Source organism: Drosophila nasuta, chromosome 2R, assembly GCF_023558535.2.
Source record: "Drosophila nasuta strain 15112-1781.00 chromosome 2R, ASM2355853v1, whole genome shotgun sequence".
Lineage (NCBI taxonomy): Eukaryota > Metazoa > Arthropoda > Insecta > Diptera > Drosophilidae > Drosophila > Drosophila nasuta.
The window spans coordinates 30,322,773-30,347,783 of NC_083456.1; the positions used below are offsets into that span (position 1 = coordinate 30,322,773).

At 41.2% G+C, this 25,011-nt stretch overlaps 5 protein-coding genes across 5 annotated transcripts in view; 4 read left to right on the forward strand and 1 right to left on the reverse strand.

Moving 5' to 3' along the window:
- Nucleotides 1–24,250, reverse strand: part of LOC132787363 (proteoglycan Cow) — a 51,496-nt gene extending 27,246 nt beyond the window's left edge. Inside the window, 1 exon segment of the mRNA XM_060794364.1 lies at nucleotides 23,736–24,250. Within this exon segment, the coding sequence (XP_060650347.1) occupies nucleotides 23,736–23,876 (141 nt within the window). The 5' untranslated portion in view covers nucleotides 23,877–24,250.
- Nucleotides 45–1,512, forward strand: LOC132785573 (aminoacylase-1-like). Its single transcript, XM_060791726.1, has 4 exons — nucleotides 45–190; nucleotides 256–744; nucleotides 796–1,213; nucleotides 1,268–1,512. Exons 1-4 carry the CDS (start codon nucleotides 100–102, stop codon nucleotides 1,470–1,472), a joined length of 1,203 nt encoding a protein of 400 aa, XP_060647709.1. The 5' UTR covers nucleotides 45–99; the 3' UTR covers nucleotides 1,473–1,512.
- LOC132785325 (aminoacylase-1-like) lies at nucleotides 1,931–3,537 on the forward strand. The gene is made up of 4 exons (XM_060791369.1): nucleotides 1,931–2,124; nucleotides 2,184–2,675; nucleotides 2,732–3,149; nucleotides 3,210–3,537. Exons 1-4 carry the CDS (start codon nucleotides 2,034–2,036, stop codon nucleotides 3,415–3,417), a joined length of 1,209 nt encoding a protein of 402 aa, XP_060647352.1. The 5' UTR covers nucleotides 1,931–2,033; the 3' UTR covers nucleotides 3,418–3,537.
- Nucleotides 4,645–6,346, forward strand: LOC132785026 (aminoacylase-1-like). The gene is made up of 4 exons (XM_060790983.1): nucleotides 4,645–4,889; nucleotides 5,024–5,515; nucleotides 5,579–5,993; nucleotides 6,055–6,346. Exons 1-4 carry the CDS (start codon nucleotides 4,799–4,801, stop codon nucleotides 6,260–6,262), a joined length of 1,206 nt encoding a protein of 401 aa, XP_060646966.1. The 5' UTR covers nucleotides 4,645–4,798; the 3' UTR covers nucleotides 6,263–6,346.
- On the forward strand, nucleotides 7,074–10,495 carry LOC132787694 (uncharacterized). The gene is made up of 9 exons (XM_060794947.1): nucleotides 7,074–7,209; nucleotides 7,272–7,763; nucleotides 7,819–8,236; nucleotides 8,295–8,487; nucleotides 8,684–8,700; nucleotides 8,965–9,062; nucleotides 9,123–9,614; nucleotides 9,667–10,084; nucleotides 10,144–10,495. The coding sequence occupies exons 1-9, from the start codon at nucleotides 7,089–7,091 to the stop codon at nucleotides 10,346–10,348; spliced, it is 2,454 nt and encodes an 817-aa protein (XP_060650930.1). The 5' UTR covers nucleotides 7,074–7,088; the 3' UTR covers nucleotides 10,349–10,495.
- Nucleotides 24,251–25,011: the final 761 nt, after the last annotated feature.

The window sequence follows — 25,011 nt, forward strand, 5'->3', positions numbered from 1 at the left end:
ACCAATTAAGCACTACGATGACCCGCTTGCAAGTCAGCTATTTAAATGCAATGCTTAGTCACTGGCAACAATTACTTGTAAACGAACAATTCGCACAAGATGAGCAAAGCCAAGTGGGAGAACGATGAGGAAATCCGAATCTTTCGGGAATATCTACGCATACCATCGGTGCATCCCAATATAGATTACAGTGGGTCATCCTGCGACTATTAAAACTTTGCAAAAACTTTAGTTTATTCCAACAACTTTTCTCAGCTGCTTGCGTGGAGTTCTTAAAGCGTCAAGCGACTAGCTTGGGACTGCCCGTGGAAGTCATCTATCCGGGCAATAATTCGAATCCTGTTGTCGTCATCAAGTGGTTGGGCAAACAACCAGAACTGCCATCCATCATACTCAATTCCCACATGGATGTTGTACCTGTATTCCCCGACAAGTGGAATCACGGACCATTCGATGCACATCTGGATGAGGAGGGACGCATCTTTGCACGTGGCTCGCAGGACATGAAGTGCGTGGGCACACAATATCTGGGGGCCATTCGATCTCTACTTGCCCAAGGACATCAGCCCAAGCGCACAGTGTATCTGACTTTTGTGCCCGACGAAGAAGATGGCAGACCTGGAATGGCCGACTTGGTCGATTCCGATTACTTCAAGCAATTGAATGTGGGATTCAGCTTTGACGAGGGCATCGCTAGTGCGGATGAAACTTTCACGGTGTTCTACGCAGAGCGCACACTCTGGAGTGAGTCGAGTTCCTACTCTGAATGACAGTCTAACCATTAAGCTCTCTTAGATATTCGCTTCAAGTTCAGTGGGACTTCGGGACATGGTTCACTTTTGCATAAAAATACAGCTGGCGAGAAACTCAGCTATGTGGTGAACAAGTTTACGGAGTATCGCGACTCGCAGGTGAAACGTCTGGAGGATAATCCCAATTTCGATATTGGCGATGTGACCACTGTGAATCTCACTCGCATTAATGGTGGAATACAGAGCAATGTGGTGCCACCTCTGCTGGAAGTTCTCTTTGATATACGCTTAGCTGTTACTGAGAGTTTGGTTGAATTTGAGCAACAAGTTCGCAAGTGGTGCGAGGAGGCAGGCGGCGGCATTGAGTTGGAATTTGAGTGGAAGGAACCCTATGCAGCGCCAACTAAGATCGATGCCTCCAATCGCTATTGGCTGGCCTTCAAACGTGGCTTGGATGAACTGTAAGTAAAAGCTATACTAAAGTTTTTTATATTAATTTTACTTCCTTTTCTTAGCGGTCTTAAAATTCGCACTCGTGTTTTCCCTGGCGCCACTGACAGCCGCTATTTGCGTGTGAAGGGCATTCAAGCTCTGGGTTTTTCACCCATTAATAATACTCCTGTTTTGCTGCATGATCACAATGAGTTTTTGGGTGCCGAAACTTATTTGCGTGGCATACAAATTTACAAGAAACTCATCGAATATGTGTCCAATGCTTAGGAAATCTTATAAAACTTCCCCGATGAATTGTTCAAGAATAAACTCATGACAAAAGATTAGTTGGTATTCTTATTATTGGGATGATTGTGAACCGATGACTGTACACAGAAACATACGAGTATGGTAAAGGTGCAAAGTACAGGTTAACACTTTGGGTGTCTCTGAGCGGGTGTTACGTCAAAAAAACAATGTCGAATGTTTTCCGATAAAAGTCTCATTTGCAAAAGCACACATTAATCACACAGATAACGGGAAGCATATCAGCCGAAAATGTTCTATTAAAGACCGGTAGTCATAAATCTGATAAAACCAAAACTGTGTTACTGACTAATGTTTATGTGAGTGTCCGTTTGTTTTATCAACGACTCTTCGACGTCGTCGTCGTCGTCATCGTCGCAGTCGACTGCGAAATCGAAGCTGATACTGCACTATTTCTCTAGATGTCAGCTAATGCCAACAGCCAGTCATAAATAAAAGCTGACAGCGTTAAGAAGCCAATAAAACGCCAAACTATTGTGTTCAATCGGAAGTGAAAAGTGAAAAAAAATTAATACAAGCAACATGAGCAAAGCCGAGTGGGAAACCAATGAGGAAATCGAAATCTTCCGTGAATATTTGAAGATTCCTTCGGTGCATCCAAAGCCAGACTACAGTAAGTGAAATACTTTAGCTCGCTAACAGAAGTGGCTAAAATTAAAATTCCCTTAACAGCGCCTTGTGTGGAATTCCTGAAGCGACAGGCGGAGAGTCTGGATCTCTCGGTGCAAGTGGTTTATCCTGCCAATGAAGATAATCCTGTCGTGGTGCTGAAGTGGGAAGGCAGCGAACCGGAGCTGCCCTCCATCATCCTCAATTCCCACATGGATGTGGTGCCCGTGGTCGCTGAGAAGTGGAAACACGAACCCTTCGGCGCCGAGATGGATGACGAAGGACGCATTTTTGCACGTGGCACACAGGACACCAAGCAGGTGGGCACCCAATACTTGGGTGCTATACGTGCTCTCAAGGCTGAAGGATTCCAGCCGAAGCGCACTGTGTATGTGACCTTTGTGCCCGACGAGGAGCTTGGCGGCCACCTAGGCATGCGGGAGTTTGTCAAGGACGATTATTTCAAGAGCATGAATGTGGGCTTCAGCTTGGACGAGGGATCTCCCAGTCTGGACGAGACCTACTATGTCTTCTATGCAGAGCGCACAGCTTGGCGTAAGTAGAAGCTTGGAATGTAATTCTTTAGAGTCACTCTTTTAATTCCCTCACAGCTTTCAGATACAAGTTCAAGGGCACCGCTGGCCATGGTTCTGTGCTGCTGCCCAACACTGCAGGCGAGAAGCTTTGCTTCATTCTGAACAAGATGATGGACTATCGTGCATCGCAGGTCAAGCGGTTGACTGATGATCCTGAACTATTCATTGGTGATGTGACCACCGTGAATCTAACCCAAATTCTTGGCGGACAGCAGAACAATGTTGTCCCTGCTGAGCTCGAGCTGATCTTTGACCTGCGCATTGCTGTCGATGTTGATCTGGAGGCACTTGAGCAACAGGCTCGCGATTGGTGCGAGGAAGCTGGCGGCGATGTCGAGATCATCTTTGAACGGAAAGACGACTTTGTGGCGCCCACCAAGATTGGTCCTGAGAATCCCTTCTGGGTGGCATTTGAGCAATCGCTGACTGAACTGTGAGTAACTCTGAGTTTTGGTAAGGAATATGTTAATTCAATTACTATATTTTTGTTTAGGAACTTGAAATTCAAGCCACAAGTTTGCCCTGGCGGCACAGACAGTCGCTATCTGCGTCAGCAAGGTGTCTCTGCTTTGGGTTTCTCGCCTATGAACAACAATACACCCATCTTGGCTCATGACCACGATGAGTTCATCAAGGCAGATGTCTATCTGCATGGCATCGAGGTCTACAAGAAGATAATTCCAGCAGTTGCCAATGCATAGAAAGCCAGTTCTAATCTAAGTATTCAGTTAATAAACTGACGTTATCTAGGAACAAGTATTATAACCAAAGATACCTTTTTGAATGTGTAAACTTAATAATAGAATAATGTAGAAATGTTTCTAATCAGATGTTGTTTTGTCAACTTGTAAACTTAATAGTAAAAGTATTAAATTGATATGGATTTTACTACAATAAAAAGTTCCTTTTGTGAACTTTTAAAATGATATACAATTTATCTAATATGAACTTATATTTTAATATAAAATATATGTAATCAGTTGTTGGTTTTAATTTAAAAAGAATTTTTTGTACTTGTAAACTTAATAATAAAATAAAAGAAATTTTTTGCAATCAGATACTGTTTTTCGACTCTTCAATTCAAAAGGTGTGTTGAATAATGAAAATATATTTCGAAAATATTCTCTTCAAATTTCAAATGAATTTGATTGTCGTTGCTATTTATAAACTCATTCGAAATTTTCTTGAAAATTAAATAAATTTGTGTAATAATAAAATGCTATTTATATCAATTTAGACAAATCTTTTGCCAGCACACTTTATATTAAAAAAGCAAAAGATCTTTGCAAAATAAAAACCTCATATGTTGTTAATGGACTTTTTTGTGACTGAATAAAAAAATTATGTATGTAATTAGTATAGATACTGATAACATTTGCTACTGTCGATAACATTTTCCAATTCATTTTTGTTGCAAGATAAGCTGCCAATATCTTTGCCAAAAATATTGAATCGAAGCAAAACACAATAAATTCCATTGATAAACAGATATTGATTGTTAAAGAATACAAAAAAAGTTCTGCATGGAAATCGCTTTTGCTGTTTGACAAAGTCAAGACAGTTGAAAGACAAGGAAGATTGTTTTGGGGTAGCCCAACAAAAAGGGGAAAGGAGGGGATTATGTTGTCGAACCCGGTTGACAGCAGCGAACTTGATAAAGGCCAGAAAATAAATCGATTAGCAAAACTTGCGTTGATTTTTATTATTTTATCATTGAATTTAATTATGAAAATCATTTGGTCAAAGGTGCCTAGCATACCAAATAACAAACTGATAACTGATAGCAAATTACACACACGATAAAAAAAGAAGAGAAACCACAGCAAAAAAACAAAAATACTAAATAAAAAACAACAACAAAAACTCGGAAATTGTTTTAGAGGTCTCATATTTAAACGATGGTAGCGATAAGGGAACCAACCAGTCGTTGGCGATCGCTGGAACAGTTAAGAGGCTATTTTTGGTGCCTAGGATCTGTGACTCTCTCGCATTCACTTGGAATAAAGGAATACAGCGGAGGAACCACTCGAAGGAGTCGAAATTTTCACATACTCATAACACATAAATTGGATATATAGCAAAATGAGCAAAGGCTGGTGGGAAAATAATGCGGAAATTAAGATTTTCCGCGAATACTTGCGCTTCAACACCGCTCACCCGAACATTGATTACAGTGAGTTAACAAGATTGTGAACTTTATGGTTGCTGCGATAAGCCTAACACGGGGTCGTGTATTAAGAGAGCATCGTAAAATATATATTTCGGTTGCGATTAGAATTAAAATACATAATCTAACACTTTACACAGCTGCTTGCGTGGAGTACTTGAAACAACAGGCAGCCAGCCTTGATCTCCCCGTCGATGTGCTGTATCCTGCCAACGAGGACAATCCCGTTGTGGTCATGAAATGGGAGGGCAAAGAGCCCGATCTCCCCTCCATCATCCTCAACTCACACACGGATGTGGTGCCCGTGGTGCGTGAGAAGTGGACGCACGATCCCTTCGCTGCTGAGATGGATGACGAGGGACGCATCTTCGCTCGCGGTACACAGGACACTAAGCAGGTTGGCACTCAATACTTGGGCGCTATTCGTGCACTGAAAGCTAAAGGCTTCCAGCCAAAGCGTACTGTATATGTGACCTTTGTGCCTGATGAGGAGGTTGGTGGCCATCTGGGCATGCGTGAGTTTGTCAAGACGGATTACTTCAAGAAGATGAACGTAGGATTCAGCTTGGACGAGGGATCACCCAGTTTGGATGAGGTCTACTACGCCTACTATGCAGAGCGCACTGCCTGGCGTAAGTTTCAACCGAAATTGGGAAATATCGCACTTCAATTAAATATCTTTTAATTTATTACAGCTCTCAGGTTCAAGTGCAGTGGTACAGCTGGTCATGGCTCCATTCTGCTGCCCAACACAGCGGGCGAGAAGCTCAACTACATTGTGAACAAGATGATGGAGTATCGCGCCAGCCAAGTGAAGCGCCTCAAGGAGGAAGGACTCTTCTTTGGCGATGTGACCACCATCAACCTAACTCAATTGGAAGGAGGTGTGCAGAACAATGTTGTGCCAGCTCAGCTGGATGTGGTCTTTGATCTGCGCATTGCCATCGATGTGGATCTGGAGGCACTTGAGAAGCAATTCCGAGACTGGTGCGTTGAAGCTGGAGGCGGTGTTGAGCTTGTATTTGAGCGCAAGGATGAATTTGTCCCGGCCTCGAAAATTGGCGCTGATGTTCCCTTCTGGGCTGCCTTCGAGAAGGCCTTGGATGATCTGTGAGTAATCTCGCAAGTGATGCAATGAACTTTATTGAAATAGTTTTCCTTTTTCTAATAGAAACTTGAAAGTGCGTGCTCAAGTTTGTCCTGGCGGCACTGACAGTCGCTATCTGCGTCAACAAGGAGTCACTTCTTTGGGCTTCTCTCCACTGAACAACAATACACCTATTCTTCTGCACGATCACGATGAACACATTAAGGCTGACGTCTATCTGCATGGCATCGAAGTGTACAAATCGATCATTCCAGCTATTACCGATATCTAAACTTGGCTGGATGGTGATAAAAACTTGTTAAGCTAGTTTTACAGATCAAAGATCAAATGAATTGAAAAATTCAACGAAATATATTTAATAAACAAAACAAAGCAATGTGTAATTTTGGGGGATTAAAGATGGGACATTTCTAAGAATTTATAAAAGAGAAACTTTTGAAACATATTCAACAATTTTGATTGATTACAAAACTCCGTTGTTCAGATTCTACGTCTGAATAGTAGAGATTATATATATAAAGGATATTTTGAAGTCAATATTAGACCCATAATTGATTTGCTAATTAACATAAAAGTTCACCAAACAATTGTTGAACACCACTAAGATAAAATGTATAAAACAATAATGTCTGTTTGTAAAAAGTGTAATATTCTTTTACTCTAGAAATGTCAATCATAATATTATAACCTTATCTAGCAGACAAGCCATAAAGAAATTCCGCAGAGAATTATCTCAAGTTGTGCTAATGCTAATAAAAATACCAAACAAGGAAATCCGATGAGCTAACCTCAAAGAGAGGCGCCCTGCGGTCTCACACTGACAGAAATAGTCGACACACTTATCTGATAAAAGCACACCGCAAAACATTAATGAGGAATACCCTAAAATCATGATTATTATTACTCCTAGAAAGGTCAACAACACACCACAATAAAGTGATAAACAAAATAGTGCGTATGATAAAAGTGGAGAAACACGTGTAATAAAGTTCTGAAATCAATGCAGACATTTTTGTATTTAAGCGATCATCGCGATAAGTCTGCCAACAGTCGTGGATGATCGCTGGAGCTGTTAAGAACTCTAAGAACTAGGAACTATGGCGGAAAATGTGGTAATTGATTTCAAATTGAGCAAAGCGGAGTGGGAGAACAATAAGGAAATTCAAATATTCCAAGAATATCTTCGAATTCCCACCGTGCATCCAAACATCGATTTTAGTAAGTTAAAAAAATAAATGAGAGTTGAAAGATTTTTAAGTAATTTCAATCTCATACTTCAGCTACTTGCTTGGAATTCCTAAGACGCCAGGCAGCAGATCTTGGACTGTCTGTTGATGTGGTTTATCCTAGCAACGAGAAGAATCCCGTGTTGATTATGAAATGGGAAGGCAGCCAGCCCGAGTTGCCTTCAATCATACTCAACTCTCACATGGATGTGGTGCCCGTTTATCCCGAGAAGTGGACGCACGATCCTTTCAGTGCTTACTTGGATGATGATGGCTGCATTTATGCTCGAGGTGCACAGGACACCAAGGAGATTGGCACTCAATATCTGGGCGCAATTCGTGCTCTCAAGGCAACTGGCTTTCAGCCAAAGCGCACTGTTTATGTAACCTTTGTACCCGATGAGGAGGTGGGAGGTTATCTGGGCATGCGTGAGTTTGTCAAGACGGATTACTTTAAGAAGATGAACGTAGCATTCAGCTTGGATGAAGGATCGCCCAGCAGGAATGAGGTGTACAATCTCTACTATGCAGAGCGCACTGCGTGGCGTAAGTTGAGTAGACAAAATGGATCTTCATTTGTGTAAAATTCTTCACTTTCCAGCCATTCGCTTCGAGATCAGCGGCGCTTCGGGACATGGCTCGATGCTGTTTCCCAATACAGCTGGCGAAAAGTTCCAATACATATTGTCAAAAATGAACGAATTCCGCACTTCACAGGTCAAGTTACTAAAAGATAATCCCAAGCTGATGATTGGCGATGTAACCACAGTGAATCTGACTAAAGTTAGCGGTGGAGTGCAGAATAATGTCGTTCCTCCAAAGCTGGAAGCAGTCTTTGATTTGCGCATTGCTGTCACACAAGATGCGGCTGCTTTGGAGCAACAATTCCGTGATTGGTGCGTTGAGGCAGGCGGCGGCATTGAGATTGTCTTTGAGCGCAAAGATGACTTCTCGCCAGCCACAAATATTGAGGCAACGAATCCGTTCTGGACAGCCTTTCAACAGGGTTTGGCTGAGCTGTGAGTAGGAGCAAGTATTAAAATAGAAACTCCTCTAATATCCTTGTGAATTTCACAGCAATATCAAAGTCAAACCAAGTGTTTGTCCTGGCGTCACAGACAGTCGCTATCTGCGCACCAAAGGAGTCTCGGCGCTTGGCTTTTCGCCGCTGAACAACAACACAACAGTGCGTATACATGATCACGATGAGTACATACGAGCAGATGTCTATCTATATGGCATCGAGGTCTATAAGAAAGTTATCCCAGCTGTTACAAGTGTTTAAGGCAACATAATTTATGTGATTTTTATGCTCAATAAACAAATTAACCACAAACATGTGTAGCTTATTTAACTGATAAGCTGCTTCTAATTGTTTAAAAATCACTGCGAACTTGATAAGATAAAGAGCAGATTCCTCTGTGAATTGCAACATTAGTAATAAGCATTTTATGACTATTCTAAAGATACGCACGTTGTCAATGTGAATTGATTTAACAGTCAAATGTTGTCATAAATTTTACCCCAAAAGTATTAGTAATTTTAATTATAAAAAGTTGCGTTTAAAGGTCATTAAAAAAGACCACGAAAACCAAGATAAAAACTGCCGACTACTGTGTAAATATGATAAAGAATATTTTTGTGATCGATGACGATATTTCGCATTTAAGCGATGACCGCGATAAGAAAGCAAACAGTCGTTGTCGATCGTCGGAACAGTTAAGAACTGCAATAGATCTGAGTAAAGTAACAAAATGAGCAAAGCCGAGTGGGAAAACAATGAGGAAATAAAAATATTCCGCGAATATTTGCGCATTCCTTCGGTACATCCAAATGTGGATTACAGTGAGTGTTTGTTAATGGAAATTTTGTATTTCCTTGTGGTTTTAAATGCGCTACTTGCAGCACCTTGTGTGGAGTTCTTGCAACGACAGGCAGCTAGTCTAGAACTGCCTGTGGAAATTGTTTATCCGGTGAACAAGCAAAATCCGGTTGTGCTCATCAAATGGGTAGGAACAGAGCCCGAGTTGCCCGCCATCATTCTCAACTCTCACATGGATGTTGTGCCCGTGTTTCGCGAGAAATGGACTCACGATCCCTTCGCTGCTGAGATTGATGACGAGGGACGCATCTTTGCTCGAGGCACGCAGGACACCAAGGAGATTGGCACACAGTATTTGGGTGCAATTCGTGTGCTAAAAGCGCAAGGATTCAAGCCAAAGCGCACGGTTTATGTGAGTTTTGTACCGGATGAAGAAGTGGGCGGTTATTTGGGCATGCGTGAGTTTGTCAAGACGGAAGATTTTAAGAAGTTGAACTTGGGATTCAGCATGGATGAGGGTTCATCCAGCTTGGATAGTGGCTACTACGTTTACTATGCAGAGCGCACTGCCTGGCGTGAGTTATAAAGCTTAAGCTAAGAGAAATTATATTAAATATTCCCTTACAGATCTACGTTTCAAGATCAGCGGTACTGCTGGCCATGGCTCCATTCTGCTGCCCAACACAGCAGGTGAAAAGTTCACATTTATCATAGAGAAAATGATGCAATTCCGCAAAACAGAAGTTCAGCGTATGGCGAGGGACTCTCAGCTTTTCTTTGGCGATGTGACCACCATTAACATGACAATGGTCAACGGAGGTTTGCAGAATAATGTGGTGCCTGCTCAGTTGGAAGTTGTTTTCGATCTGCGCATTGCCATTGATGTGGATCTGGAGGCACTTGAGAAGCAAATACGCGATTGGTGCGTCGAGGCTGGAGGTGACATTGAGTTGGAGTTTGAGCAGAAAGATGAATATGTGCCGCCCACAAAAGTCGATGATTCGAATCCCTTCTGGCTAGCCTTCAAGCAGGCAGCTGAAGAACTGTAAGTATACTTCATTCTCTTCAAATTTCCATCATCTGATTGTAAATCCTCTTCCACAGCAACATTGAAATCCGTCCTCATGTCTGTCCTGGCAACACGGACAGTCGCTTCTTGCGCTCGAATGGCATTCCGGCTCTTGGTTTCACGCCCATCAATAACACGCCCATTTTGCTGCATGATCATGATGAATACATTCGTGCCGATAGCTATTTGCATGGCATTGAGGTCTACACGAAGGTAATTGCAGCCATTGCGAATGTTTGAGCACACATTAAGTATACGCCACCATTTTAGACATAATTAATCATTAAATTTCCAAGGTATTATTTAATGCGTTAGCTAATTAATAAATAAATTTGTCGGTAAATAAAAACAATCATTCAAGTGAAACATGCTTGAATCACGTTGTAATGAGTCTCTGTTTTTTTTTATATCTGATGAGTCATAGGGTAATTACTCGCCATTATCAATTCGAAATGAAATACACATTGTATTGAAATTGAAGCATTGTCATGTTGTGCAAGGTAAAATATTGACAGGAATTTGACAGCGGGTCAAAAGAGTACAGAAGAAGCTTGAAGGGAACTTTGTCTGCGCTGTCAGTCAGTCAGTCAGTGAGGAATAAATGTTAAACTCTCTCAGAGAAATGCTTGCATGCCTGTGACAGCAAATTGTCAGGCGAACATTGAAACGTTTGGAATGTCGAGCATGTGGCAATACAGAGAGGACATAAATTATGCCTTGGCCCGCTGAATGAATAATGCCCCGAATGCGGCCCCAGCTGTGACTCCCCCTTCTTCTCCCCTTTGACTCACTCTCGAAGTGTGCTTACGTCTGTCGATTAGACACGTTAATGCATGTGTCAGCCGATGAAATATGCATTGATACTCGAACTCGAACATTGAGTGGGGTCAGGTGAACTGATCAGCGAGTGTGTTGTGTGTGTGTGTGTGTGGCATACAATTATGACGATTTATGCGGCAAATGTGACAGGCATAGCAGGCAGGCAGGCAGGCAGGCTGGCGGTCTCAGGTGAGGTTTGCATTGCAAATGACTTCCACACAATTAGCATTGACCATTAGCAGCACCAGAGTCGAGCGTAAGTTTGGCCTAATGACTGCAGTTTCAGCCCTTAAACATTACGTTACGTTCTCGTTACCATTACCGTTGCCGTTGCCGTTGCCAACTTAATGCATATCATTTTTACTTTTAATGAGCCGGCAACACTCTCCCTCTCTCCTGCTCACTCCCTCACTCCCTCTCTCTCTCTCTCTGGCCTCTCTCTTGACGGGTTCTGGTCACAGCCAAGTGCACTTAATGCTGCAAGTTTTTTGCAGCAAAGTTTTTGGCGCATTCGCCCACCTGGCGCGGACCAACTTGAAATTCAGTTTTTCCTCTTACTCAACTATTTCTTTTTCTTTTCTATTTTTTTTGAGCTGCGCTTTGCATTTTAAATTTTCTATGGCGTGCGTGCATGCGAGTATGTGTGTGTGTGTGTGGAAACTTTGGCAAGTTTTACATTTCAATTTTAATTTCTTTGTGCCACACTTTTTGGCGCAAACTTTAAGCCACAAGTGCACTCCAAACGAGGGAGGGGAAAGTACAGCGGAGTACATATTTAATGGCCCACTCACACTAATTAGTGCGAGTTGAAAGTTTTTACTCTTTAATAAAAACCAAAAAACGAAAAAACGATAGAAAAGAAGAACCCTCCGAAAAGAACGGAACATTTGCATTTTGCAGGCTAGCCATGAAATTTTTATTGCCTTCTCGAAGTTTATGACATATAAAAGTTAATTCAACAATCAAAATGAAAAGCAGAACACGTTGTAATTAAATTCAATTTACTTGCAACTCCTGTGGCCAAACTCAAACTCAAACTCAAAGCGCCACGCAGCACGCGCAACATGAAGGCAGGCCTCTTGGTCTTGTCTTCAGGGCCAACGTTATGGCCGTGCAATTAAAATCTAAGATTAAACGAGCATCAGCCCATGTCTACAACCAACTGAGCTGCGTGAGCTCTGCCCCGCCCCCTCGCTTCCCTAAACTCCCCTATTTCTGCAACACACTCTTTACTTTCGCCTTGCCTTTGCCTTTTCGCCTGTGGCAACAAAGTGTTTTTATGTGACGCCCGGGCAATTGAAGACGAGGCGACTTCTATGTAATTGAAACCCCCCGCATCTCTGCCCACCACTTACACATACATACATACCTAAGGTCTATGGCCCACGCACAGTGGCACCAAATATCATGGCAATTGCACACAAATAACATTATTATTAGACCCAATGATTACGCACTTGCCATTGTTACGAACGCTTCTTAAAATAATTAATTGTACAATCACTTGACTGATTGAATGACCTTTCGCTTGCTTGCTCTCTCTTTATTTTTACGTCACTGTTCATAGTCTAGTCTAGCTAGATTATTTATTGGCATAGCAAACAATTAAAACGTATTTTTGACACCATTTTAGTATCAACCTAATGAGCAGACAAATAGTCACTTCTGTCGTAATTCCTTCTCTGTTTTTATACCAGCTATGCTTAGGGTAAAAGGACTTTTTGAGTGTTCGTCTGTCCATATAAGAAATTAAGCCACAATCGAAAAAATATATGAAACGACAAATTTCAAAGGTACAGTCACGATTTTTGGTGCATGCAATAATAATTAGTCTTGATGATTCCTAAAAATTTAGATTCAAATCTAGATTCTTGTAAATTGAATATTTTTTGGTATATTTTACATACTGATACTGTTTTGACATACAACATACAGCATTTAATATACTTAAGTATATTATCAATATACTTATTTGGTATATTTATATTTGGTATTTTTATACAAATTGAGTAACGATATTTTAGAAGTTATTCAAGACTCTTTCACAATTTATTTAGTATTTTGTTCATACCACTACCATATTGATATACAAAATACAGCATTTGGTATATTTAAGTATTTTATCAATATACTTCTATACTATACTTATACTATATATGTAGGCCATTATTGTTCGCTTTCGCATTGTTTTGTTTTTATCCAAGTTGAGTGATGAGATTTCAAAAGTTATTCAAGTCTCTTCTAAATTTTGAATTATTTGGTATATTTTTCATACTACTACTGTATCGCTATACTAAATACAGCATTTGCTATATGTACGCATTTTATCAGTATACTTCTTTGGTATATTTTCAACGTATTTTCGATCGCTTTCGCATTGTTTTGTTTTTAACCAAATTGAGTGATGAGATTTCAAAAGTTATTCAAGTCTCTTCTAAATTTTGAATTATTTGGTACATTTTTCATACTACTACTGTGTCGATATACTAAATACAACATTCGGTATATTTACGTATCTTATCCACATACTTTTTTGGTATATTTTCACGGTATTATCGTTCGCTTTCGCTTTGCTTCGCTTTTACTCAAATTGTGTAGCTTTCAACTGTATCTTTCTTACTTGTCCCTTATATTTCTATCCCCTTTATATTATTGCAGCTCTTATCTTTTTAATTTTCTTTAACTTTCTTTATTAAAAAAGTCACCCCAAAGTGTAGTAACAACTATAAATGTTCTTTTATAGCTCTTTAACTTGTCAACTCTAGCAATTGCATGAGCTCATTAAAGTTTAGCGCAAGCTTATTGCAATTCATTCATTTAAATTTTAAAATAATACTCTCAACACAAGCAGAACATCAAAAAAGTAAAACTTTGCTGCATTTTGTGAAACTTTGCAACTTCTTTGGAAGTCTGCTTAAAAGAGAATTTCCCTCAACTATACAGATTAATTGGCAATATAAGTTTAATACTGCGTGTACAGTTATGCTGACATTCATTAACACCTGTCATATATATTTCTTTGGCGTAATCTGGCCACACTGGCACTAAATTATAGTTTATATATGAGGGGGGAGAAACCAACAGCGACAGCTTCCATAATCTCGGTTGTGTGTGTGATGAGGCCACAGATTGTGTGGCAGCGAAAAACTGTGAGCTGATATTAAACGCAAGTAATAGCAACCGTTAGCAGACATCTTAAAAGAGGCATTAAAGCAGACTCACACACACACACATGCATGCATTCATACACTCGAGGAGTAAATAGAGTCAATTGAAGCAGGAGTAAATGTTTTGGCAGTGTGAGTGGTGTGGTAAATAATTTATTTTGTCATTAAGATAAACTCTAAGCCACACACACATAGAACACATAGAAAACACAGGCATTCAGTGCCTTTAACCCATGGTGAGCCACATAAATGTCACAGCTAGAACCACGAAAACGCGAAAAAGGCAAACTAATTAACTTGTTTAGCACCGGGGTGCACAATTTCTTTGGCCCTTAACGTGGCTGCTGCTAAACTAATGAGCGTACACACATGCGTAAATGTGTGAGAGTGTGTTTATGTGTGTGTGTGTGTGTGTCTGGAGAGGAGACTTGGCTAAGTGCTGGCATTTCTTCTAACTCTGCTGCTTCTGCTGTGCCTGATTAAGCCCCAGTTGAGTGCGTGGCATGGAGCAATTGTCGACGCTTTTTACTTGCTGCTGCTGTTTCTGTTGCTCTCGGTCTTGCAACATGGCAAAAGTTTATTGCATACGCCGCGGCGCAAAAGAAAAGTGTAGCGGAAATGGAAATGCTGCTTGCAGCCAAAAAAAAACAACAAAAATGTATACTCTGGAAGGGCCAGCAAAATGAGAAACTTTCAATAAGCAGTCGCGTTGTGGCACGCCCTTCCTCCCACCCTCCCTCCTCCCCCCTTCACCGTCTTAGTGTTCTGCCTCAACGCTTCGCGACTTGGCGTCGTCTGTGCATGGCCCAGCAATTGCAATTTCATTTCCGTTCGTTGGCATTTTATTTGCGCTATGCTTTTCTTTTCTACATATCTCTGTACCGAAATGTATATATCTGCATTTTGTATCTGCTGCAATTTTATTTTCTTTACTCCTGCAAGCAATAAGAATATTTCCCTTCGCTTTGTTGTTGAGGTTGCAACTGGGCAAACATCTAAGCCGTCTAATTGAAACCGTGCTGCAAGCAAATGAACTTGCCAAATCGCAACGAATTCAACGAATTCAACATTCAGCGCATAAGTTATTCATTTAATGGCAGCAGCATTGAACGTGGAACATAGAAGTAAAAAACAATTGCCAGCGCTTTGTGCTTTGTGCCAAAAAAAACTTGATTGAACTTTTATGACTAATTGCAACTTGAGAAACCTTTAAAGGAAAAGTTTTTCAGGCGAAACTGAAACTCACTCGGCATCATTTCTCAACTGTCCGCACTCTGTTTACATTGTTAACCCAACGTCGGCATTTTCCAACTTATAAGTCGTATCTTTTATATTACGTATACGCAATAATTTTTGTTTTTTTTTTCCATCCGTTCAAGTTGTCAGCAGTCGCAGTCAGACGAGTTTTGCGACCCTTCTTCTTCGTTGCAGAAAACTTTTTGGCCAAAAACGCAGACAAAACTTTCGCTGACAATTTGTCAGAGATTTTTGAGCGTTTGCTTCGACTTCGACTTCGACTTCTTCTTCTTCTTCGTCTACTTCTTCGAGCTGCTGACTGAAGCAGAAGATAATCTGGCTGTCAACGCCGGAAACTTGGACTCAGCTGTATAGCTCGCTGTATAGTGTTCATAATCGTGTGCGCAAAAAACTAATTGCATAATTTGTATGCAGCATTTTGTGGCACACGCCCGCATAAAGGATAAAAACTTTATATGGCATTTGTAGGCAACATTTCGTTTCGTTTTCGTTTTTGTGTGGTTTTAGTTTTGGTTTCGGCTTTCTTTTTGGGTTTCGGTTTCGCTTAGTTTTCGTTGTGTGTGTGCGGCCATTGTGTTTAGCTCTTACGTTGTAAATTATTATCATTCACCGTCTATGCATGCCACACCACTCCGCCCACCACATCACTCTTCAACCGTAGCTATCTGACTATGGCGCAAGTTTATAGCTTTGTCAGCTCTGTCTCTGCCTTCTCTCTCTCTCTTCTGAACCCTGCGGCATCTTGCATCAAGTTGGCAACTGTTATTATCTGCCGCCTGCTCGTTCGTCCGTTTACAGCAACGGTGTTCACTCTCCTTCTCTCTCTGTGTGTGTGTGTGTGTGCTTGGGTGTGGGTAAGTTATCGCACACATGCAATAAACTCTACTGTGTGAGTGAGTAGCGAGCGTTATAATTTATTTATGGTAATGCGTACACCCACAGAAAGAAGGGTGAAAGACGGGCGAGCATGCAAAAAGGGGAGATTGTAAAAAGTTTTATATGCCACAGCAGCCATTGCCTTACTTTGCTGCTGCTGCTGTTGCTGCTGCTGCAACAATGTCGTTTCGTTTAACGCTCATGCCGAATCCTTTTATCTTGCTTTTAATTTTTCGTGACACCTTCCCCGCTGTCGAGCTGTCCACCTGTCCACCTATCCACCTGTCACGCTCTCAGTAAAATATTTAATGAACTTTTTACAACTTCTGGCTTATAAATTGGTAAGGGAAACCATACACGCTCTCGCTTTGCTTCACTATTTACTGCAGCATAGTTGAATTTTTCCCCCATTTAATTGGGACTGCATTCTTGGCTGCTTGGCTGCTTGGCTGCTGTTTTTTATGGTCTTTGCAGCGGCACATTAAAATGTTGTCACGAAATGTCGAACACATTGAGGAAGGCATAAAGAGCGGCGATAATCATGACTATCGACTCTCAACTTTCGCTACAAAGTAAAGCGAAATACGAAGTAAGAAAAAAACTGTCATTGACAAAGCGTAAAAACCAATTTAACTTATTCGCTTTAAGTTTATAATACGTTAAGCAAATAGCAATCACTCGATGCGTAATAAGTTTGCATATTTCAAAAACACACACTGCGTATACGTAATATCTGGATGTGTGTGCGTATAAGATTTCGTTGTGGAAATTGATGTAAGCCACGTCAATGCAAGCCCGCGGCGAAAACACACAACGACGCAGGAAAATGCTAAGCCATATTACGCATACGCCCTGACAGCCGAGAGAGCAGACAGCAGAACGATATGTGTATTTATGTACTTTTGGAGTTTTGCGAGTCGCCGAAAAATGTCGCAGCAGCAGAAGCAGAAGCAATTAATATGCATAATCTGTAACGCTTTTTACGCTTGTCATTGCTGTCTTTGAATCAAAGCCGAAAGCCTTAGCCAAATTGCTGTCAACAAATGGTCTCAGTGCGGCCCATAAATAACGACAGCCCAACGGACTCTAAGAAGAGAGAAGAGAGCAGAGAGAGCTAGGAGTCTAGAGCACGTTTGACATGTGCTTAACTGCCATAAGGTCTAATGCTGTAGCCAGAGATGTTTGCGTTCGAGTCTCTTGAATAATTAATTGACGGCCCAGGCGACAGAGAATTGTCTTCGATTTTGGGGATAGGATAGGAAAGAGAATGATGTCCGGCTGTCTGTCTGTCTGTCTGTGGATGGATAACGCTTTAAAAGCCCATTAGTTGCACTTTGGCTCAACTCGATCGCAGTTATTAATTAAAACTTTGCACAGCTGTAGCTAAAGGACAGCTTGACAGCCAAGCATCCAAGCTAAGGAAATTTAATATTTGCCCGACAGTAAACACAACTGCTGAACACACACACACAACAACGCTCGTCTTACATAATCAGTTAAGTGGCACACATATGAAGCCAACTATACACAGCAGCTTGAGGGGAGGAAAGGATGTTGCTTGGCTCCTGCTGATGTTGCTGCCACACACAACAATATGAAAGTGAAAAATGAGTTTTGCCCAAGTTTTGCACTCAGTGGCCAAACAAACATATGTATCTATCACCCCCTCCCGTCTCTTCTGCTCTCGTTTTAAGATGTGTGCTAGCTCCCTGGATAGAAACCAAATAAAAATGGGAAACGAACGAAATGTTTTAGTTTTGCTTTTGATGCCAACATCGAAGTTGCGTTGGCGTTGCAAACTAATTTATCTTATTGAGCTCTGCTGAATTTATAAAGCGTGACATGAAACTGACAGCAGCAAAGTGGACCAGATGAACCCCAGAAACCCAGAAACCCAGAAATATACGAGTATATTGCACAGACATCTTGTGTGTACGCATGTCCATACATGTTTATGTGGCACATTTCATCAATGCATGCAATAGCCCCCTCTCTGAAAAAAAAAAACAAAATCACTTTTCGCCTCATGACATGAATCGCAGTTAAACTGTTAATGCCAGAGGCAAACGAGCCGCAATCTTGTCTCGCTGCTCGCTTTTTAAGCCCTGCCAAAAGGTATTTTAATTTTCTCATTAAATATGTAGCAACTTTCAGAAGTTGGTCTTCCGCTTTGCAGTCTCGACGAAGTCCAATGACCTTCGGTGAAATTGTGTTCGCAACTGAATTTACTTTGGCAAATTGAAATGTCTAGATATCTTTTGATTACAAATATATATTTATCTGTTCGTCTGTAATTGTAATCTAGCTGAGGTCAGTTACATACAGACATATCTTTAATTATTTATATCAATGCTACATCCAAGTTGTTTCTCCATCTCAGCATATTACGTATACGAAACTCTCCCTATAATTATATTTGCATTTCAGTGCTGTTCTTGCCAACAATGGAACCTCTGTTTATGCATATTTTGCTGTATCTGCATCTCAATTTAGAGATGCAACGCAAACTGATTTCTCCCTCATTTGCAGATTTAAGTCATTTAAATTTATTGCTAGCTATTTTGCTCATTGTTTGAATTGAACTTTATAGTGACATAATAAGCTGCACATTGTAATATATGTATGTATAAAATATACTCAACTGATGCTGCGTCTTTTCTTTTAACTAAATTAGGTTATTACGTATACGTAATATCTGTGACTTCATCTCGTTTAAGCGGTCACGCTCTACATATGACTAATTTGTTTGCTTGTTTGCTCTAGATCTATCTACATATATCTTTCTATCCATATTCATAATTCAAAATAAACTGAACAGCTTTCTTATTATATATTAATCCATTTTTGTATTGCTTCAAGTATCTTTTATACTATTTTCGGTTCGCTTCTCAGATATATCTACCTCTATATCTTCCTCACATACTACCATAATTTAAGTTTATTTATTGTTAATCTTCTTTCACATCCTCCAATCTGCATTTTGTGCTACGTTTTAGAGTATTTCACATTCGACCTGTCACAATAAAAGTCGCATTTCTTGTTCGCTCGTTACCTTGTTGTGCATTTTCTTGGCTGTTTCATAAACAGTTTGCCCCGCATTTTTGGCAAAAGGAGTCGAGCAATTTGCCAGCCATAATATGCGCACACAACATCTCGACACACAAAAGTCGCACACTCATACACTTGCACACACAATTGCAGAGCGAGTAAGCAGCGGGCAATTTGCTAATGTAACTGTGTACGTGCAACTTTTGACTCCAGCAACCAAGAAATTAAACGAACGAGAACGCAATATAGCGAGCGAGATGTGAGATGGAAAGAGAGAGCAGGAGAAGGTCGCAGAACGCTTCCTGCTGGCGGGAAGAGTGATGGCGGGGAACAGAGAGTGAAACAATAAGGCAAGGCAACGAGGAAGGAACCGTGACCCGTGGCCATAAAGTATGCAACATAAAAATGCACAACTGGGCACGTGGGCGTGGCAAAGTGTATAAACAGTAAGCAAACTTTGCGACGGCTTTATAAGTTTTCTTGTTGTGCCAGGAAAAGAAATTGTTGTGTCTTCTTGAGTCATATTTCCATCAGAGAGTGGCAACAGCATACAACATAGAGCACACTGCTCTAGAGGCTCTAGAGAAATTGCAAAATTTTCGACTGCATATCTAGTTTGTTTGCTTCTTCCCCCCTATTGTTTTCCGGGGGAACTTCACATGCGCATTCCCAATTCGCAATATGCAAATCAACTTGGAGATTGACATGTGGCGAGATAGAGGGAGAGTGAGATGAGAAATGGGAAATGGGAACTTGGCAAGTGGCATGCAAATGAATCTGCCACAAAACTTGAGTCTTGCTCGCTTGTCGCTCTTTAATCAAGCACCAGACATAAACGTAGTTAGGTGTTAACGGGCCACAAGCCAGGTCAACTGCTTAACTTTTCGGCAAACCCTTTTTTTTGTGGAGGAACCCAAACTTGAAGGTCTGTCAGTCAGCCTCCTGTTGGCAATTTATGCAACAGTTTGACAGCATAAAAGTTTATTGCAAAAGTTATAGAGAATATGTTTTTTATATATGCTCATAAAACTGGGCCACACACAATTTTTCAGGTGGCCATGCGTGGTCAGCTTTCTCTCCGTAATTTGCAAGCACATTTCAGACGTCGTTGTCTAGTTTAAGTGATGCTCATCCAAAAATTATGCATATCAAGTTTATTGCCCGCACAAATACACTCGAATATTTATAGAAAGTTTTGCATATTTTACGCACTGATTTGAAGCCAAAGAAATGCTCACAACTATTGGTCTGAACAATCTGCTTGTCAGTCTCCTAATGCCCTGTAAATAAGTGATAGAAAATGCTGGGTATCTGCATCTAGTTGAAGTTAATGCTTGCCTTTTACAGAGCATCTTTCAGTCGCTCAACTTTTAGCTTAAAGTGTCTTCTATGCTTTGAGCTTGGCGCATGTGAAGTGCACAATGCAAAGATTTATTTTTTGCTGACAAACAGCGACTCGTTTGTTGGTAATCGATGGAGAAACTGCCAGAAAGAGAGAGAGAGAGAGAGAGAGCAATGCGAATGAATGAATGCGATTGCTACTCTGGCGTTTGGCATCTTGTTTGCCCGTCTGATTATGGACAGAATTGAAGAGAAGCAGAGAGAAGGAGCAGGAACAGGAACAGCAATAAATAAGCATATATATCAGTTGAGTATTCCGAGTATTGAGCAAATCAGGCAAATACCCAACGACAGAAGCTAATTTGTTATCATTTCAATACACATAAATATATATTACAGACGAGACCGAAAACGAGACCGAAAACGAGATTGAGAGCCATGTATAATAAATGCAAGGCGTGCAAAATGAGCTAGAAATGTTGAATGCGAAAGGGAAATCTTAACTCGTAACTCAAATAGTTAATGCCGAATATGCTTAGCTAAGGCCAAATTGTACATATTGTATGTTATATTACGTATACGTACGAGTAGCTGCAGCTTGTGCTTTATTAACGGCAACAGTTGATGGTTATTTGTAAGGCAGCGAGATTACATATTTCCGTTGTCAGGAAGCAAATCACCGTTGGATACACCCACAAATATGAATTTCTATTATTCATTTTCGGCCTGCCCCGAAAAATGAATCGCAAAACGAATCGAAACCAAACGAAGCCAGCAATAAATTGAGTCGATTTCTGCGCAACTCTCCCCGGGAAACAACAACAACAAAATACGAAAAATATTGATGGTCAATTAACTATGTCAAGAAATGGGCCACTTGAGTTCCGGCCTTCTTCATCTCTCCTTTTATCGGCGTCACTAAGCTGTCAATTATTTTGCCCCTAACTGCGAGCAATCCAAATCCAAATACTTTAAGCTTCCATTTGCCCACTGTGTGTGTGTGTGTGTGTGTGTGTGTGTGTGTGTGTGTGTTCAACATCTTTGACACTTGCCACAAAAGACACTTGCTCCTGCCAGAGCAATAATATGGGAACAATAGCGAACTTTTCAATTAAATTCAATGCCCAAGCCCAAGAAGTTGAAACAATTTTGGTTACAAAAACTTTTCACATAATTTATGCCATTTCTAAATACTTTGGAAAACGCAAAGTTTGAAAATAAACAATCAAATTCATTGGAAAAATGTCGTAGCCAAAGATACGATTAGCTATAAAAGAAAAAATTAAAAAAAAAAACCCTGAAAAAACGTAGCAAACATTAAATTTATGCAGCTGCAGCACTCGACTTGAAAATCTGGCTGTGGCAAGTGAAGTGGAAAAGGTTGTTTATGGCCTACAAAGAGCGACGGAGAGCAGCAAATAAAGGCAATTTTATATAACAAAGCATCGAGTAATTATGCATAATGAGTTGCTGTAGATAGACCGACTAAAGTGTGTTATATAATACTTTAAAAAAAATATGCCAAGTATTCAGTTCAAATTTCGAAGTAAAAGTTTTCATAGCACTGAACTTTGGCATTTTTTCTAGGAATCGTTGCGCTACTTAAACCAATTAAAGTGAAATCCTCGATGGCAAGGCATTAATAATAGGATAACTACAACTTGGGGGCGCTTCTAAGGCTTCTCTCAGGGATAGAGAAAGAGAGAGATCCTAGAGGCCTGCGACTTAAATTTTAATGTGTTTATGTGCAGAATATAAAACATTAAAGCTGAATCTGTAAATTGGCTTTGTTGTTTGTGTGTGCCACACACGCACACCCCCACACACTCACACTCATACACACAGACACGCATAGGCTGCTTAAAATTCAGCGATTGTACATTCGCCAACTCGCAAAAACTCACACACATACGAGTATATTTTGCGTTCTTTCATTTTTGGCCAAAAACTTTAGCGCTTTGCAATATATTCACTTCAAGGCTCCACTCGAGAGTTGGCAACGCGTGTGTGTGTGTGTGTGTGTGTGTGTGTAGGCCTATTAGCACACACAAGTAAGAGAGAAAGAGAGAGCGAAAGAGTAAGGGAATCAGAGATTGAGAAGGAGGCAGGCTATGGCCACGCATAAAACAAGTTGAAAGCGCAAAGAGGTGGCAAAGAGGAAACGAAAAGAAATAAAAACGAAATGCCAAACAAACCAAGAACAACAACAACTAGAACAACAACAAGGAGCGGGAAACAGCAGTGGAAACGTTGCTAGAAAATGTCGGCGAAGAGCTAAAGCAAATGGCTGCAAAAACAATGCAAACAGCAATGACGACGACGACGCTGCGTCTGTGACTAACAGTTATCGATGGCAGGGGCGGACCGAAGAGAAGAGAAGAGGAGGGGCGCGGGTGGGTGGTTGGTAGACAAATTCAAAGCTGCTTAGTGCTTACTTCATAGTTTACGCTTACGCGCAGCGCTGCCAACGACGTCAACGAGGCTGCCAAATGCTTTAGCTATTGATTTTTAGTTGCTTTTCCTGCTCTCTCTCTCTCTCTCTCTCTCTCTCTTAGTGTGTCTCACTCTGGTTATCTGTGCTCTCTATCACTCCATCTTGGCTTTGTATTGCGTGAGCCTTGGCTAAGACTCCCACCTGTCCTGGCTTACTGGCGAACGAACAACAAATACAGCAAATACACAACTACACAACTACAAAGTGCAACAACTACTCGTACTACAAATCCGATTTGCGTGAGTAATTGGCAAGACAAACGTTTGGGCCAAGAGCGTATTGGCTACGCACAACATCAACTTGTCGTAGTCGTTGCTTGTTGTTTCTGTTTTGGTGTGAAACCTCAGTAGCGTTGCCAAAGGTGAATGCGTGACAGCAGAGAAGACACAGAAATAAAGCAAACAAAGAAATAGAAAGAAAAACTTGGCTAAAAGCGCAAATGCGTTATGTGTGCCACAGTCGAAAAAAGCAAAAAGAAAAGTCGCATAGGATACGCGGGAGTCAGCTTAGTCTGTATTAAGTAAGTGACAGACAGGCAGACAGACTTGCGACTTGCGAATTGGAATTGAAGAAAGTCAGGGACAAGAGACATAGAGACATAGAGACAGAGCCATTTGGGACTTACCTCATCGATAAACTCAAAATCACCGCCAGTTTCGCCAACGTATTTCTTCTTCTTGGCCTCAGCGCCTGTGAGCAGGCAGGATGACATCAACACCAGCGCCAGACAAACGCTGGCAATAAGCGGCAAACGCGAACGCTTCATGGCGAACAACAACAACAAAAAGGCGCACACGAATTTACTGAGAACGGAGAAGCGGCTTAAAGGCGTCGCAAATTGTTCACGATTTCCGCAAGGCTTTTGTTTTACTAACTGAATCGCCTCGCAATGCTAATTGCTTTGAATTGTCGCTCGTATCGAATGTGAGACGGAGTTTGAGTTAGAAGTATTGAACTGGGAACACACACTAAAGCACGCACTCAACACTGAACACTGAACACTCGACAGTCACAGTCACAGTTTTAGTTTGCTGGGGAGCTTTTCAATCGCTGTGGCGCTTTAATGCGATGCACTGCAGCAGCGGGAACACACACGGAACGTGGACGAACTGAAGGCGACGCGACCAAAACGTAAACTGAGAGCGAGCTTGGCCCAAAACGATTTGCATGTGGCTCGGCCGCAAAAACGGCATTGGAATTTTGCGCCAAGCGCATGAATTGACATAAGAGAGCGCACGCAGGACATCGAAGAGAGCAAGGCGCAGGGTTGTCAAGCTGTGCAGCAAAAAAGTTGACAAATAATTAAATACATCAAATATAAATTACTTTTAAATGCATAATAAAATGTATTTTCTACTATAACTACTAATTATAAAATTACAAATTAAGTTCTTTGCTTTGAAATTTCTTTGCAGTGTAACACTCTGCGTATGCGCAATGAGCAACCCTCGTTTGCCTCGCTGGCGACTGGGACAAGCAGCAGAAGCAGCAACAACTGCGCTCCAGCGCTTCCAGACGCCAACCCCTCAGCGAAACGTAAAGAGCATCAAAATCGATATTCTTTTTTCGATTATATCGCAATCTCTCTCAAGCTCTCGCTGTCGTTGTCGCCTGGCCCCAAGGATGCTCTCTTAGGCAATAATTGACTGCGCCACGGCAATTTGGCAGCGGGTCGTGAACCTGCTACCAGCTAACAGCTAACAGCTTACAGTTACCAGCCTAATACGCGCTCACATCCCAAATGGACCTCCGAATAGTTGTTGTTGTTGTTGGCTCTTGATTTTTATGTATTTGCCGCTTGGCACAGTTGGCTCGCATCGATGACGCCGCGCTGGCCGGGAAACCCCGAAACCATTTAACGCGTCAGCGCCTCGCTGCCAAAGCCAGCCTCCAAAAGCAGT

Bases quoted from the DNA above. Each gene is read 5' to 3' on its own strand.
- LOC132785573 (XM_060791726.1), top strand. From the start codon at position 100: ATGAGCAAAGCCAAGTGGGAGAACGATGAGGAAATCCGAATCTTTCGG. The intron at 745-795 runs GTGAGTCGAGTT...AAGCTCTCTTAG, and splicing joins CGCAGAGCGCACACTCTGGA to ATATTCGCTTCAAGTTCAGT. The intron at 1,214-1,267 runs GTAAGTAAAAGC...TCCTTTTCTTAG, and splicing joins AAACGTGGCTTGGATGAACT to CGGTCTTAAAATTCGCACTC.
- LOC132785325 (XM_060791369.1), top strand. From the start codon at position 2,034: ATGAGCAAAGCCGAGTGGGAAACCAATGAGGAAATCGAAATCTTCCGT. The intron at 2,125-2,183 runs GTAAGTGAAATA...TTCCCTTAACAG, and splicing joins GCATCCAAAGCCAGACTACA to CGCCTTGTGTGGAATTCCTG. The intron at 3,150-3,209 runs GTGAGTAACTCT...ATTTTTGTTTAG, and splicing joins GAGCAATCGCTGACTGAACT to GAACTTGAAATTCAAGCCAC.
- LOC132785026 (XM_060790983.1), top strand. From the start codon at position 4,799: ATGAGCAAAGGCTGGTGGGAAAATAATGCGGAAATTAAGATTTTCCGC. The intron at 5,516-5,578 runs GTAAGTTTCAAC...AATTTATTACAG, and splicing joins TGCAGAGCGCACTGCCTGGC to CTCTCAGGTTCAAGTGCAGT. The intron at 5,994-6,054 runs GTGAGTAATCTC...TTTTTCTAATAG, and splicing joins GAGAAGGCCTTGGATGATCT to AAACTTGAAAGTGCGTGCTC.
- LOC132787694 (XM_060794947.1), top strand. From the start codon at position 7,089: ATGGCGGAAAATGTGGTAATTGATTTCAAATTGAGCAAAGCGGAGTGG. The intron at 8,237-8,294 runs GTGAGTAGGAGC...TGAATTTCACAG, and splicing joins CAACAGGGTTTGGCTGAGCT to CAATATCAAAGTCAAACCAA. The intron at 10,085-10,143 runs GTAAGTATACTT...CCTCTTCCACAG, and splicing joins AAGCAGGCAGCTGAAGAACT to CAACATTGAAATCCGTCCTC.